At 46.2% G+C, this 15,722-nt stretch overlaps 1 protein-coding gene across 1 annotated transcript in view; it reads right to left on the reverse strand.

Annotated features, from left to right (window-relative positions):
• The window catches only part of LOC124307981 (uncharacterized), a 65,278-nt gene that overhangs the window by 34,085 nt on the left and 15,471 nt on the right, over positions 1 to 15,722 (reverse strand). The window contains exons 2-5 of the mRNA XM_046770234.1: positions 12,364 to 12,393; positions 12,028 to 12,130; positions 10,384 to 10,501; positions 420 to 558 (exon numbers count right to left, since the gene is read on the reverse strand). Coding sequence (XP_046626190.1) covers positions 420 to 558; positions 10,384 to 10,501; positions 12,028 to 12,130; positions 12,364 to 12,393 — 390 coding nt within the window. The remainder of the gene's footprint in view (positions 1 to 419; positions 559 to 10,383; positions 10,502 to 12,027; positions 12,131 to 12,363; positions 12,394 to 15,722) is intronic.

Here is a 15,722-nt window from a genome sequence, read left to right on the forward strand (position 1 = left end):
CCCCAAATCAGCCCGAAGGACTTTGACTGACCAAGAACGAGACGACCTCTTTCAACCCTTCCAGATCTCTCCGTCGTGAGGCGACAATGAACCGCCGTAACCTCTCTCTCTCTTTCTCTCTTTCGGCACGTAGCCGAAAAAATACCGACGAGAAGATACGATAGGAAGGAGGAAAAAGTGAAGGAAAAAGAAAATTTTCCTCCGTCATAAATCTACGCGGGATTTTTATACATAGCTGTAGGACACGGGTATGTAATACGGTTTGTGTGTATTATATGTAAAATATATTTATATATACGCACGTATGTAAACGTTTACCGTTGCAGTGTCAATGTTAATAATCGTATATAAATATGCATAATCCAAGTAGAGGGTTGATAATGTTCGCCGTTAACGCGGCGATTCGCTCGAAAACTTACCAAAAGGCAGCTCGAACCGACAATCGATCAGCAGCATGTGTCCCGTCGGTGCTTTCGTACCAACTACTTCGCCACCTCTCATCTCCAGCTCCGAATCCAGGCTGATCCATTGGCCGGAACCGTCCTGACGATCGTCGACCAAATGGGCAAAAATAAAAATATACACATATATTATTGTTGCTCGCTGTTTGCGGATCAATTTCCGGCCGAACGCCGAAGTCGTCGGCAATCGGAGTGTGCGGCGTGTCGATGTTTGTTTGCGAGTGCATGTAACGCACCTTACGTGCGGTGCAAAGTGCCGCCAGTGAAACGAGTCAATATCTCCATCAGCCACGCGTCCCGGCTCAGAGGAATTCGCGTTTGCGTTTCTGCGCGTGTAAACAGACTTGAAACGGATTACCGCGCGTCTGATTCGGGGGATATACGTATATATACACGAGGTCTAAGGAGCCGTGTTTTCTCCGAGAGGCAGATCGTTATACCGCTGGGAACTCTTCGAAACCGTGTTCTTGTCGCACCAGTTGACTCTCGTCTTTTCGAGCACCATTGGCTCAAACTCAAACATTGACGACGATCGTGATCAAACTTGGACGAAGTCGAGGAGAGAGTATTTCTTGCAATATTACAGATCGTCCGATTCTTATTGTTAGATTCGGAATGTTTTGACCTTCGAACTTTTGGGACAGAGATACCGATAAGAGAGTTCCGAGAAATGAAAAGGAAATGGAAACGAAAATGTAACAGGTAACGGGTCTCACGAAACCTGAATTTTTTCAACGAACAAACTTCGGATTTAGATATGCTGGAAAGATGTTTGTTCGTTTTTTGTTTTCATATCTTGACCGAGGGTACATAGTATTATTTGAGTATTTACCCTACATTGGTACAGAAAAATCTTTATAAACTATGTGAAAAGCTGAGAAATGGCAAAGGAACAGATGAAAATCGCCCCGAAATTTAGGCAAGCCTGGAGCCACAGGCGAATGAAAATATTGGATACGAAGAGGCGGAAATTTTTCATCAATTATCCGCTGCCGCGAGTCTCTGCAGGAATATTTTTATCAAATGTACAAACTAATCGCACCCACGTATCGCATTCTGCAGACACTGGCTAGTATCGCTTTGACGAACGAACAGAAACTGGAGATGGATTAAGCTCAGGTACTTTTCCCAATTCAGCGTCACCCTTCTAAGAAGCTGCCAACCTTAGTGGACAGCGTGTCTGTGACGCCGGGGTGATCGTTGCAGGCGTGAAAAAAGTGTGACAAGAAAAAAGGGCGCTGATGCATGGAAGTGTTTTCGGAGCCGCGGTTTATAATTGAGAAACTTCGGAGCCGATAACAAGTAAAGTTCTCAACCCCGGGAAGCCGAGGAACGCGATTATAGCGGGGAAAAATTTTCCGCCATAGTTTTATCAGGCTGGAAAAAGAATCACATGTCGGCGAATGCGAATCCGCGGTTTTATCTGAAGGCCAGCGGACGTCGAGCTTCTAATTTGCGGGCGGGATTAACTCCTCGACAGAAACCGTAAGTCTTCGGGGTCCATGCATGACCCCGTCCCGATAGGGATTAACCGAATGAATTCAACGGCGTAGCGTCACTTTCCCATCACCTTAATCATCCGACGGTGAAATCCCCCGGGCCTAAACAAAAAGCGAGTTTCTAACGAGGCCTATCGCTGCAGAAGGCGGGCGTCGTCGTTAACGCCGCTCTTGATATACCTATACCTTACATCTGTGTGGAAGCCCTATTCGAACCACGTCTGTCCTTCGCTATGAGGTACCCTTTTTCCTTCTTTATTTATTTCCGAGAAACTCCGTCAGCGTATTTCTCGTAGCCTCGGTGGTTAGAAATCCTTGAGGTGTGCCTCGACGCAGCCTGCTGATCGTGAAAAACCTCCCTGTACATTTCGATACGCATTGCCGAAGCCCTGCGTTAAACTACGAAGAACAAGACTGAGAGAAGCGAGAAGAAGTGCTCGGTCGGATTCGTCGAGGGAACGAAAACGTCTCGCTATTTTTTTTTCTCATCCTTCATTCTCTCTCCCTCTCTCTCTCTCTCTTTCTCGTTCTCTCTCGCGGCGAGATCGCAGCCTCGTGCAGTAATTTTTCCGTCGCGTAATCGAATTAAAATTTCAATTTTCCACCGGTCGTACAGCGGGTGAAGGATGAGAAAAAACGAAATTGGACTATCCTAAGTCGCGATCATTTCACGGTCCAACGAATGCTTTTCAAACCGCCAATTATTCGGGTCAACCTTTCAGACCAAGTTAAGGTCTGGGCCCGTAGAGTTGCTGCTAAAATTAGTTGAATTGCGTATAATTAACGCCACGGCTCTTTGCACGTCTGCTAGCAAATGGCCTCGAAACTGCTGCGGACGTCGGATGGAACATGCACGCTACGAGACGGTTAAGAACGAGATCAGCTCGACTGCGAACCTGCAAAATGGATGTATACTTCATCACGTCGGAGGCAAAGCGAGGGGGTTAATCTGCGGATCGTTTAATCAGAACGGCGTTGTTTAACCGGTGAAATCTAAGCATCGGTCGGAGCTGCGGAAAGAGGTGTAAAGAAAAAAACGTCAGGGTACTTTGAGATTACTTTGGCCTGATCGAACCTGCAGGTCTTCCAAGTTGTCCCCGAGATAGATAAGGGAACAACGGCCGAACTTCCCAGGTTTTATTTATACACTCTTCGTACATCTTTAATTAACGAGCCTTAAGAACTCCTCGAGTGAGTCGATGTGCAGCGAAGTGTGAGAGAATTTCCATAATCGCACGGGAAATCCAGCCTCTTTACGCGGTCACTGCCAAACGGTGGGAAATTCCCCTGAGAATTTTCCTTCGGGATCCGCACGTCAATACTCCCGCAACGCGTACTTCTGGCTAACCCGATCCAACCGGCAGTCGGAAAAGCACCGCAGCTGAGGAGAGAACGAATTCGGAAAAAAACAAGAAATATTCTTTGCAACATCGAATCGAAACTCGCCTCATATCTATACCCGGCAAATGGACGTGTTTTCAACGGGATCGCGGGTGAATTATTATCCCGTGTAAAGGGGGGTCAGGATTCACGCAAAGTGACGCAGTCCCGTCCCGTTTCAGGCAGGACACGTGACAAATGATTGAACAGAGATAGCAAAGTGCGTGGTTAAATCTTTGAACAGTACGAGGGTAAATTTATTCGTTTGACCACTTGATCGGCTTTAGTACTCCAACCACCACAGAGCAACGATGACCGTAACGATTCACTTGTCCTCCTGCTCTCGGAGGGATGAAACCCCTTTTCGACATTCACTCCCCCATCGATTTACCCCCGTAATTATATTTCAATTGATGTATCTCGTTGTGTAATGTACTTTTTCTAAATAACCGTGCTGAACATCCAGACGTAAATAAAGAATGAAAAGTATTCGTTTCAAAGCATTTCTCAGAGAGCGCTGCGTAGAGGGAACTCTTTAATATTCCTGCACTGTTACAAAATCCCTTTCAATTGTGAACCAGGCACCGCAATTCGCAGCTCCAACTTACAATCGTTTCGAACGGTGAAAAATTAATGACTGAATATATATTTCAGATATCGGCGAGGGGGTCGATTCTCTCTCGGAATTATATCCTAACGGTAGGGGCATTAGCGACTTTGCAGTCTATACCAGAAGTTGTCATCGAACAAAGTTACCTGCACCGTAATTATACCGATCGCCGAATCGGAAGCCATCTATTACATGAATAACAATGGGCAATCGGGTTAATCCGCCTCTAATTCATCTTCACCGAGTGCATAACCGAACAAAGAGTTAAAATAATAATCTCCAGACACGGTCTCTAAGTATATATATTTTTACGTCGTGTGGAACAAGGCATTCCAAATAAATACCTTGAAGGAAGCTCGATGTTTTACAAGTGCCGCCGGCATAATTGCTCAGCTATATGCTAATCTACAACAATACTATCCGCGCGTAAAAAATTCATATCCGGTATATATAGATCAGCGCGGGCTATTTTCATATAGGTTAACGGTCGTTCTGGGATGGTTGCCGGGGGACGTTCAACCTCGCGGAAAGTAAAGAAAGATAGATAATGTTACAGAATCGCGAACGAAGGGGCGGAGTATCTCCACCTTCAGCGATAGTACGTGTTCTGTACAGCGGTAACTTTGCTGCGCTAATCTCGAGACGTTTTCCCACCACTTCCCTGATAATTATCCCCTCCGCCCCTCGCAACCCTTTTCGCTAATATATCCCCCTCGTTCCTCACATCCTGCCCTACGCTTCACGTCTGCAGCCTAAAAGTCCTCTCACAGTTACGAACGAATCCCACCGAGGTGAATAACCCTCGACCCAATCTCGTAATTGCATTTGCGATGTAGTATATTCGGTAAGATCAACCGGTAAGTTATCTCAAGCAGGATGAAATATTCGCGACCGTTGAATTATTGCACTGTATATGACAGAGACCAACCGACGTTGACATCGATTCGACTCTCCGAGGCAGTTCGTGTTTCCAACAATAAAAGTGCTCTCAACGTTTGCCAAAATCTTTTCAAACTAGTACCGCTGTAGCTGCTAACGTCGTCGATTTCTCACAGAAGCAACGGATAAGCCGTCGGACGTCCGTCCTTCTTGGCAAGGGTCAAAGATGCCAAGTATTTTCTCTTCCATTTACTTTTTCTCTACGGCACGTGAAACGATTTCGAATAACTTGAAAAAATATCCTCCAAGAATGTTCAACTTTTATTGGACTAATTTCATAGCATCCGCGTATTGTCAGCGGAAAGTTAAACGATGTGACCTGGAGTGGACGACACTCGCGATTCACTCGTCAGCTCGGCCGCGTTTTAACCTCCTTCATCCCCCCGCCACGGCGTGATTTAGACCAGTGGCTTCATCAATCAAGTGAGATTTAATTCTCATAAGCTCCTCCTCGACGATCACCTTCACCGGAATGTATTTTGTCGCCTGAGGAGGTGTTATAAATATATCTATACACTACCGCCTTTGCCTCGGCATTGGTAATTATAGCTCCGTATAACTTTGCTCGTTTGAAGTTTTGGGTCCGAGGTTGGAAGAGGGGTGGGTAGGTCCTATATATATATATATATATATATGTATATATATATATATATATACACACACACACAGTATATACAACAGATATATATACTGGGCTGAAAGTGTCGCGAGGGGCGGACAAGGAAAACTACTCGCAGTTTCGCGGGAGGGAACTTCCTTGCGGACCGTTCGCCTGCTCCCTTTTTCACTCGAATAACTATTCTTCTGCGAACTCGAGACAAATCCTCAACGTCTGTGCTATAAACTGAGAATCCGGCACGCCCAGGCCTTCCGGTCGGCGAGTAAAATTTCACCAGGTCATTTATTATCCTGACACAGAGCGACACTTCGCATCGATAGTCGCCCGATGATGTATACGTGCTGCTGAATCTTTGAATCGTCAAACTTATTCACATTCCTTTACACAGGTCGCGCGGTTGGTGAAAGCTTAACGTGAATGCGCGAATGAAATGAAATCTTCGATACCAATTTCAGCCTGTCACGTGTATCTGGGACCTTGAGCACAACTGACGCATGAAAACTGGCATCTTTTTGCCGTGACCCGGGTGAACAACGCAGAATGCACGACGGGTTTGGGAAACTTGTAGATATATTGAAATCGGGAAAGAGGATAAAAATTAAACGAGGGTGAAATGCGTCGCCGTACTTTGCGCTGCATGGTACAGAAAAGGCTTGACAAAACTCGAGTGGATTTCTGATGCGAGTCAAACCTCATATGTAGATCTCGCGTGTCGCTTTATGAATATTTTAAGCCAGGTCTGACCCAGATTGTCCTCGACGAGAGCCTAGGGCAGGCTAGCCTCTCCGCAATCCTTTGTTTTCTACGTATAGCGAGGAAAATCACGGATATACCCCGTTTTATAATTTCAAATCGATGGTGATGCGCCGCGTTAATCGAGGCAACCGATTTCCGCCACGAAGTAGACAACAGAAAAATTAGTGAAAGTTGAAAGCAAAAAAACAAACAAAAACTGTATGAAAAACGCCCGACTTCATCAACGATAATAACAAAGGAGATTATTGAAAATAATTGCTAACGTAACATTATTCCTTGCCCTCTGTGAAAAAAGAGGCCCCCCTTTGTTTCAATCAAACGAATATCTGCTTCCTTTTCCCTTTTCCCTTCCCTCTCTCTCTATCTCTCTTTCCGTTCCTCTGTAGATACCTCGTTGAAAATTGGCTTCTTGAATAAAAAAGAAAAAAAAAAAAAATCGAAGCTGACAACGATGCCTCGGATCGGACTGGCTTTGAAATATGTTCGGGACTCTTTAAAACGCTCTCAACATATCCTCTGGTATTGATTTCGGACGAGTTGACTCAAGACCATTCTTCAAATTTCACCCAAGTTCACCAATTTCCCAATTCCTTTCACAAACCAAAACCTAGAATCATCCGATTATTCACGAGAGCTTAACCATCGTGCATGATTACCGTCAATGTACGAATGCACGCACGCTATAAATAGCCAAATGTAGATGACTAGACGCGCATACATAAATCACCGCGATAGAATGAATAGTAATTACTGCCGTCGCTGGTCGACCCGAGGAGGCTGAAAATGAACCGAGAAAAATACTCCACGTGATTGTCCTCAACGATATAACCTGAACACAGCGTTCTGATCAAACAAGGAAAAGAAGAAAAAAAACTCGCTCGATACGAAATGAAAATGGTATGCAGACATGCGCTGAAAATCGCGGGAACAGGGATGCACATACAATTGGTTTTTGACCAAGCATCGCCAGTCAAGCTTCCCACAAAGCGTAGGATCATCGTCTGCTTGGATTGATTCATTGACGACTTATTGTTCGCGAATCGCGACTCGGAGCAAATGACGTTACACTGTACATAAATCAGGATCCGACACACGTCCAGGCGTGTACAACGTAACGCGTAGCGTGTTGCACGTATACGTGGCCGGGTTGCGTGAGAAGGCAAAATTACTTTCGGCGTGTACACGATCTAATAGTACAGCCATACGCCGCGTCGTCCGCGAGAGGCAGCGGCAGCCCCTTCGTCGCCCGCCCCAACCCTCCTCGTCGAACTGTTTCATTGAGCGTTGCCACTTGGCTAAGTGCCAAGTGACGTCACGGCGGGGCCGACCGGGGGGCGATATCAACCCGGGCCAAAGTCGAGACGAGACGCCCCCGAAAGCGAATCCTACAGCTGCCGGTTGTCCCTCGAACTCAGTCTAATCTAATTTGCAAGTACCACGAGCCCCCGGAGACGCGCTGCGACCGCAGACGTCATTCGACGTCACACCGATTCGCGAGCCATGCCCGCGTGGATCGGTGCCACTTTTCTGCATCCACTCCCCGCGAAGTCGAAACAATTTTCAAAGCGAATTAATTGCGAGCAAGCTCCGGCGATTCCGCACCCCGATTCGATCCGAGTGCGCTCCACGTACCGAGATATTAAATGACGAGGGAGGGAGACGAATGTCGGGCACCCTCGTGCTCCGGGTTCGCTGCATTATACACGTTCCTATCCCACTTGTGGATCTCCTCGTCAGCGGATAAGGGACATAATGTAATTCAAAGGTCGGATGACACCACCCCTTTTCCCGCACCCCCCAGCTCTCGCGGTTGCAGGCGAGCAGCGACGACGAGGTTACGAATATCGCTTGTTTCGACGTTCTCCACACCCACCCGATGGAACCTCAACGTCATTTGACACTGGAAATGGATTTCGAGACGCTAACTGTTCCGGAAAGGGTTTTGACCGAGCTTTAACCTATCTGCTTTCACCGCAGTTCTGGCCTTGAGTGTGTGCTCGTAAGCCGGATGAAAGGCTGCGAGATGATCGACTACGTTTTTTCTTCCGTTTTTTATCACGACATAATTAAACCTGCGATGAAAAGCTTTGCTGAACTGATATACGCAGAGTGCGACTAATATCGCTGATGTAGATTCCGATGGAATTCGATCTTGGTGTAAATTCCGTTCGGTTACTTCAGATAGAGTGCAGAGAGAAAAAACGAGAGATTCAGAATCGGTGAAGGAAGTAGTGAAACCATTTGTTTTAAACACTATCAATCTGCGTTCAACCCATTAAGGGTTTTCTTTATCGTCCTCACAAGAATGATAGAAAGGATCAAAGTTTGTTTACGGCAAATGAGTGGTGACACCGCGGTGAATCTCGGTCGTTGAATTATAATTGATGGTTTTTTTGGTTCATCGAGCAAAAGCGTCACGTTCCACATCCGTAACGCGTAAAATATCTTTTGGCAAGACGAGATGAGCTGAATCCGGCAAGCCAACGGCGTATACACTGCCAATCGGAAGGGATAGTCGGTTCATTCGACGTAAAAGGGGTTACGAATCTGCGTGCATTGCGCCAAGAATTATTGCCGTAACATCGTCGGTTGAAGAAGCGAAGAAAAAAGCTGCATCCATCCATCGAGAAAAAGAAATTGGCCCGAATCTCTGTCGCGTCGCTTACGTACCGGGGAGCTCGCTGCTATTGACAGCTGAAATTAGCGAGACTCGTTCCTCGAGGGAACTTAGATGTACGTAGGTATAAAGCTCGTTTCCGGAAGCTATTATTGCCCTCCGATCGTGCAAGATCGCGAACCTTCACGGGAATATTGAAAGGCTGTTGGAGGCACGGAATGAGCAGGAGAAATTTACACATTTCCTTCTAAAGCTGAAAAAAATTTTCGTCCGATTTAGATTCGAAAAGTTTGAGGCCTTTATATACTCCTCGACCCCCCCCCCCCTCTTTCCCTCGCGGGCTGGTTATCGCTGCCTCTCTTTCTCTATTTCCTCGCGGTAACTCGGGCGAAAAGTATACCTTGACAGATCGTTAACGGTTTCACAGTCCCGTGCTCCTCCTCGCGGTTTGAATTAACGTATTTCTACTGTATCAACCAGTTCCAGTCCGGCCTCGCTGCAGGGTTAAGGTCACCTCTTGCCGCTGCCCGACGCTAATGAAAGTAAAATTATATTCGAAATTTAGCCCGGCGTTGCGTGCCGAGGATATGCTTTGTCCGGCGAGGTGGAAAAAAACCACGATTCTCAGGGACACCGACGAGCCTTATTGGCGGGCTCGTTAGGCCTTTGATTGGAAAGTTGAGCTGTGTCGCGGACGCGAACCCATCGAGGTATTATTCTTTGAAACAGAAATAGAAGGAAAGAAATTCACGATGAAAGGGCAATTGAATCCCAGAGAGGCTTGGCACTTGATCATCATTAGGGAAATTAATAACCCCCGATTAGGGTTTCTGGGTTGGCCTCGCAATCGCGTGGGTACCTACGTATAAAAAGTTGGCAACTCGGTAAGTCTCGGTCTAACGGGAGCTCGACTTGCGCCGACTTCTCTCTGTCTCGTTCTTTCCTCCCCTCTAAATTCAGCTCGCCAATATTCCAGCACTGCTCAACACACTCGCACGGTCCGGCATTACTTTTGGTCGCGCACCGCGGCAGGATTCTTGCGAGTGGTGGAATTTTTTCAAATTTCGAAACATACGTCGGCCGACAGACGTGAATAATGGAAAAAACCAACGCAGAGGCTGCGAGACGAGAGGATAGATCGACGCAGAGAGACAGGCCATTAAACGTTCTCCGGCTCTCCTCCGAGTTGCACCGAGGCAAACAATCCAGGAACCCCATTATCCCCCGCTCGGTAACAAAATCTACAGTCTCGCGCCCCGAAAGCAAAGATCACCGCCCGGGTTAATTGGAGGAAAAATGAAAGGGGGGAGATTCCTCTCTTCTCCTTTTCCTCTCCCTTTGAAAATTCTCGGTACCGTGGCGTGGAGATCCGACTCGTCGGTGCGTGTGTTGCTGTTCTTGTCAAGTGTGTACGATCGCCGGTGTGCACCGGCCGACGGATGTTCGGGCGGCGATGACGAAGCCGCGGGTCTCGCGTCTGAGGTACGTGGGTTGTTCATTACCTCGTTCGAGTAGGACACTTCCGGCAAGGGAATGTAGTGATAGCCGAGTGCGCGGTCCCAGATCATCCCCTTGCTCCAGACCTCGACCAGAAGCCCAGTGTTCGGATCGTTCGTCTCGCTGTACAAGAACACAACGAGGATTAAAACTGTCCTTCTGCTGGACGCGAAGAAGTCCCGGCTGTCCCCTGGCGATAAGCGTCACACGCCACAGCTGGGGGACCGGGTGTGGCTGTCACAGGGGTTGATTGTCACGGTGTGAGCTTGTGACGGCAGCCTTGCAAGCTCTGCACCGCTGGCACTCGATATTAAAATTACATTTTCAAGATCCTGCTAGGCTCCGACTCTGCTGCGTCGTTACTCCTCGTCCTACTCTCGGAGTGCGTTTATAAATGTACAGTAATTTTACCGCGGTATTGTGAACGCGGGCGAATGAAAAATACCGTGACCGCATAGAACGAAATTACGTCTTCTGTATGTACATAAGAAGAAAATGAGAATAGCAAGGAAACCTTTTAGAGAGTCGGACAAAATACAACAGAGTTCAAAATAATGATTAAAAAAAGTTGCGACCCTTCGCGAGTATCATTGTTTGTCGTTCTGGCTCCGAACAAGGGAATAAAAAATCTTTTTTTTTCCTCCACTTTCATCATTCCGTCATTCTGCGCTTGTAGGTGGGGTGTATTCATTAATCGTTTTAATTAAACAAGTTGCGACAGTTACCAGGCATGTTAATGTGGGTCACAGTATTTTACGGGCAGCTGCTTAGTGTCCTGAATCACGCGTTATAAACAAACGAGAAAAGAAAAATACTTGACCCGCAAACGTTAAATGTGAAAATGTGTCTACAGCCACGTAGAGAAGTCCGCGAAAAAACGTGAAAAATGTAAATGAGAAAGTTCAGAGCCGTTCCCTCCTTACACACTCAACAGTGAAAAGCCTCAATCTTGTTTTCTCGCGGGGAGTTACAAGGCCACGAATGAGAATGCTTTGAAAAAAAAAGTAAAAAAGAAAAATTCAAAAAAGCTGTACCCCTTCGCCTCGAGGGTGCGGTGGACTCGTACTTTTCCGGGGTTTTGATTGGCCACGAGAAAAAAGCTTGCTCCGGATTTATCGACCGTGAAAAGAGTACAACGGTAAAGTAGTCGGGTAGGTATACGTATACCGTGAATTAACCGACGAGTTGACATCTGAAACCACGTTTGACGCGGAGACGAGAAATGGTGGATTCGAAGCGGCACCGATGGCTAGATATCGCGAATATCAACGGGATTTGAAGACGGCAAAGGTGGCGTAATTTACGAACAATTCAGGGATAGAGTTCAATTATTTCGGAGATACGTACTACGCAGTAGAATCCGTATTGCGGTGATAAAGGCGAGCGAATGGGTGGAGGGAACTGCTCCACGTGCCTTCGATGCTCGAGTAATTGCTTTTTGCGTAAGATAATTTACTCGCGATCCTTCCGCGGCCGCCACGTTGGCCGAAAGAGAAGAAAGGGCGAGCGGGATTCACGCACGTGTTGTTGGAAGATAATAAATTCAGATGCGAAGAGATAGGCAACAGGCCAGTCGGTTGGCCCGCAATGCGAAATGAATATTCAGCAACTTCCTTGTTTATGCGAATGCCCGAGGCTGGTATACTTACAATAGAAAATCTTGCTCCCAGCACGGATTGGCTCCCTTGACGGTGACCGTTGTTGATTTAACATTCTGCAGCTTCAGCGTTACGTACGTGTTGAATTGTTGCGCTGAAATGTCATCGAGCCTAATTAACCGACGTCGAAACGCTTCTTACGATTCGATTGATAAATCGCCCTGATCGAATGGCGATTGTTTACCGATTCTAGATGAATGAAAGTGAATGCGAATCAAAAAAAAAAAAATAAAAAATTAGTCGAAACAATCTTTGATGCGAAATTGTACAAAGAATTCACGACGCTCTCGACGAAGCAGCAAACCACTCCACAGGTACGGGACGTACCTTGAACTCCTACGAACCGGGCCTTCTTCACTGAAACAAAGAAAGAAAAACGAAACGATGAACGACCTGCCAACAGTCTACATTCAAACTAGGTATACAGCAATTTGATACATCATACGTATTTGCAATCCGAGTGGGTATGAACTACTGTCGGAGGTGGGACTGACCGTATTCACCTACGCTGATTCATTAGACCGTTTGATTTGGCTTTGGGTTTCACCTTCTACGGAATTGCAAATAATGACAGTACACAAGCCGGTAAATGAAACATATTTGTTTTCCTTTGCCATATTCTCCAGCTAATTTGTATCTGTTCGGTGAATAACCCATTTGACGAATGAATTTAATGTTATACGTATTAGGAGGTCGTTAGAGATATATGGGGCGTTCCACGTTAATTCGACTGGGGTCCGACCCTTACCCTCTTGGATTTGGTTCGTGATTTTTTATATTGTTGTTTTTTGAAATTTACAGATTTTTGCTACACCTAATAGACTTTTTTGATATCATTTTTATCCAGTTTTAAAAAAGCACGAGACATCCAATACAAGAAATCCCGTTAATTAGCTAAACTTGTTGCATAACTATTTTTTTTTTCTATCCTGTGGGATAATTTTTATAGTATTCGCAAACAATCTGTAAGGCGAACCAACAACTGTCTTCATTTTTCAGGTGAAACTAATTATATTCAGTAGGATAAGTAAACGCCACATTCAGCTGTTAAACAATTTTGAAGACCAAATTTTTGAGTCAAGACGTGTATGTACTCATTTTAAACGATGTCATTCATCCCTACAGAGAAGGGTTTAGGGTTAAGACAAAGTGATGAGATTTTAAAGATTACTTACAATCGATTTTGGGGGTAAGATTAAAAAAAAAAAAAACACGCACCGTTACATACAAATGTACAACGAGTACCCTAAAATAACGACTTGATTATCGAGACCCAGCAACGTCCTCAGTTTCATCGATGGCGAATTCCGATCCGGCGTTACGCACCTGGGAGTTAATCCCTCACCGAAGGTACCAGACGTCTGGGGTGGGTGATAAGGATAATATTTCTCCTCGCACCCGAACCGAACGAGCTCGGCGTCCTGCTCGGTCGTATTCAATATCCAATCTCGGTACGCGACTCGGGACTTTTCGATCGGCGAACAATTGTGCGAAGCATATTTCCCCGCTGTCCCGAATAACGTATCACGCAGACAACGATATTGCCGGTTCTTTATACCCTGTGGAAAAGTATCGCGAATCTCGTTCAAGTCGAGGCGAGAACTGCTCACTATAGATACGTAGGAATATAAGTGGAAAAATTATTCACCTGAACCTGAATTTTGCGTTTATGAAAAGGGTGGAAAAGGAACTAAACGTAATCCGACGAAAAGGAAGGCCGAAACCGTCTCTGGACAATCCTGTATGAAATTTTCGAGGTAAAGTGAAACGCGACGAAAGAGTGGTACTGCAAAAAGAGGTGTAATTTGTCAAGCCATAACTCGCCTTGGTGTGCCGCACCGATCCCTTAACCCGATTAAATATTTACCGTTGACCCTCGGTAACAAAAAAAAAAAAAAAAGAAAACAATGAAAGAAGAAAATGCCAAATTTTTAAACTCCAACTTTGAAACCAGCGCACTCGAATTTGCAGAATCCTGTGCCGGTGAAATCGGAGATACAATTTATCACGGCGGAGTAAATGGGACCGAAAAGGGGCACTTGGATAAAAGCGGACACTCGTTTTTCGCGCTGCTGGCATCCCAACGGTTTACCTCCCTCCTATATCGGTTAGAATTCCGAATATCAGGCGTAGCCGGGTCTCGTCATTCATCACGGTACCAGCCGGAGAATGGCCAGGAATACCCAGTGTACTTCACGTGCGATGGATGTTATCGCGATGTCGGTCAGTTTTATCTTTCAAAATGACGGTTTCGCTCGATCGTCACAACTGCACACACCACTTGCACGCGTGTAACCGAGTATTCAGACGCAGTGTCTGTATTATCAGAGGCTGATTTTTAGGAAACTTCAGCTTACTTTCACACGTAACGTGTCCCTGCTGGATTGAAAACCGGAAGCTTTGACTGGCAAAAAGAAAAACTTGCATCGAAATTCGCAGGTACTCTTTGGATGTAATAGCGCATTTTTAAGTGTTCAAACGAGTTGTACAATTCCCCTAGGCTCTTTTAGACCGACGAATTTCGATCGATATTTCGAATATTGACGAGAGAGAAGTGGCCCACGCTGTCGACGGATCATCCGTGACGAAGAAGTTGCGTGGGTGATCAGGATGCTCGTGAGGAATAACAACGCGAGCCGGCGTATGTCTATATTTGTATCATCTACGTCGCGAGTCGAGTGCGGTCAAATGTCAATTGCCACTGGATATCGACTTGTACCAATAACTAACCAGCTGCCGGACGATCCCCACGACGTCGAGTTACGTCAGCAGACTATACGGCATACGTAGAGCGGTCGTCGTTCGGTGGAACGTAAATCCTACTTGAAATTGGAACAATTACGAAGACGGGCGTCAGCCAGTCATACCTACGTATACCTGCCGCTATACGTGGAAGACCTGCATCACGAAATTTCACGGAGCGTGGTATGCTTTGAGGGTGGCTACCTGTTGGAGCGCAGGGAGGAGGTGAGGGACCTCGAATCGCCAACATTTACGAACAGTTTAACAAGTATGGCATAGTTTGGAGCCTCGCGTTTTTGCCGCTAGATGCATCGTCACCTTCACGCGACTTTCATAGCGAAATGCACAAAGTCACAATCATCAGTACCGTGACTCAGATCAGTTACTCTAGCAATTTCCCGGATGGTGAGCTGATTTTTGTGCCAATTTTGCACCGTTCAGAGTGAAACATGGTGAACCAGCAAGTTCAAGGTTGAGAATCCCGCGGTAATATCAAGCGGAAACAGTTGCACGAAACAGCTCACGACGATTTCGTGCATTCGTCAATGAACGTGAAACTTTGCCATTTTACCTTTTACTTTCCTCAACGAGCACAGCACGAAGTACACGAAGCTTTATCCGGTTACGTCGACGCTTTCCAGCAGCAGTTTAACGCGGAGCTCCGCGATTCGTCGAGCGGAAAACCGGAGGCGAACGCGATGGCAAAGAAGAAAGAGACAGGCACTGCGGCTAGCCCAATGGTCAACTGGGACCGAGCGTGTTTGACCCAATTATTGGGACGACATGTCGTCGGACAGATTTGGAATCCCGTGATAAACTGGCGAGCAAATTCGTTGATTGACCTTTCCGGTTAGGAAGAGTAGATTATCGGCCTCAACTTCTCGTTACAGTTATGACCCGCAATTTAGCACGAGATATCCAATTAACGGTTCAACTTTCACCCA

Source organism: Neodiprion virginianus, chromosome 6 (genome assembly GCF_021901495.1).
Source record: "Neodiprion virginianus isolate iyNeoVirg1 chromosome 6, iyNeoVirg1.1, whole genome shotgun sequence".
In the NCBI taxonomy this organism is placed as follows: domain Eukaryota; kingdom Metazoa; phylum Arthropoda; class Insecta; order Hymenoptera; family Diprionidae; genus Neodiprion; species Neodiprion virginianus.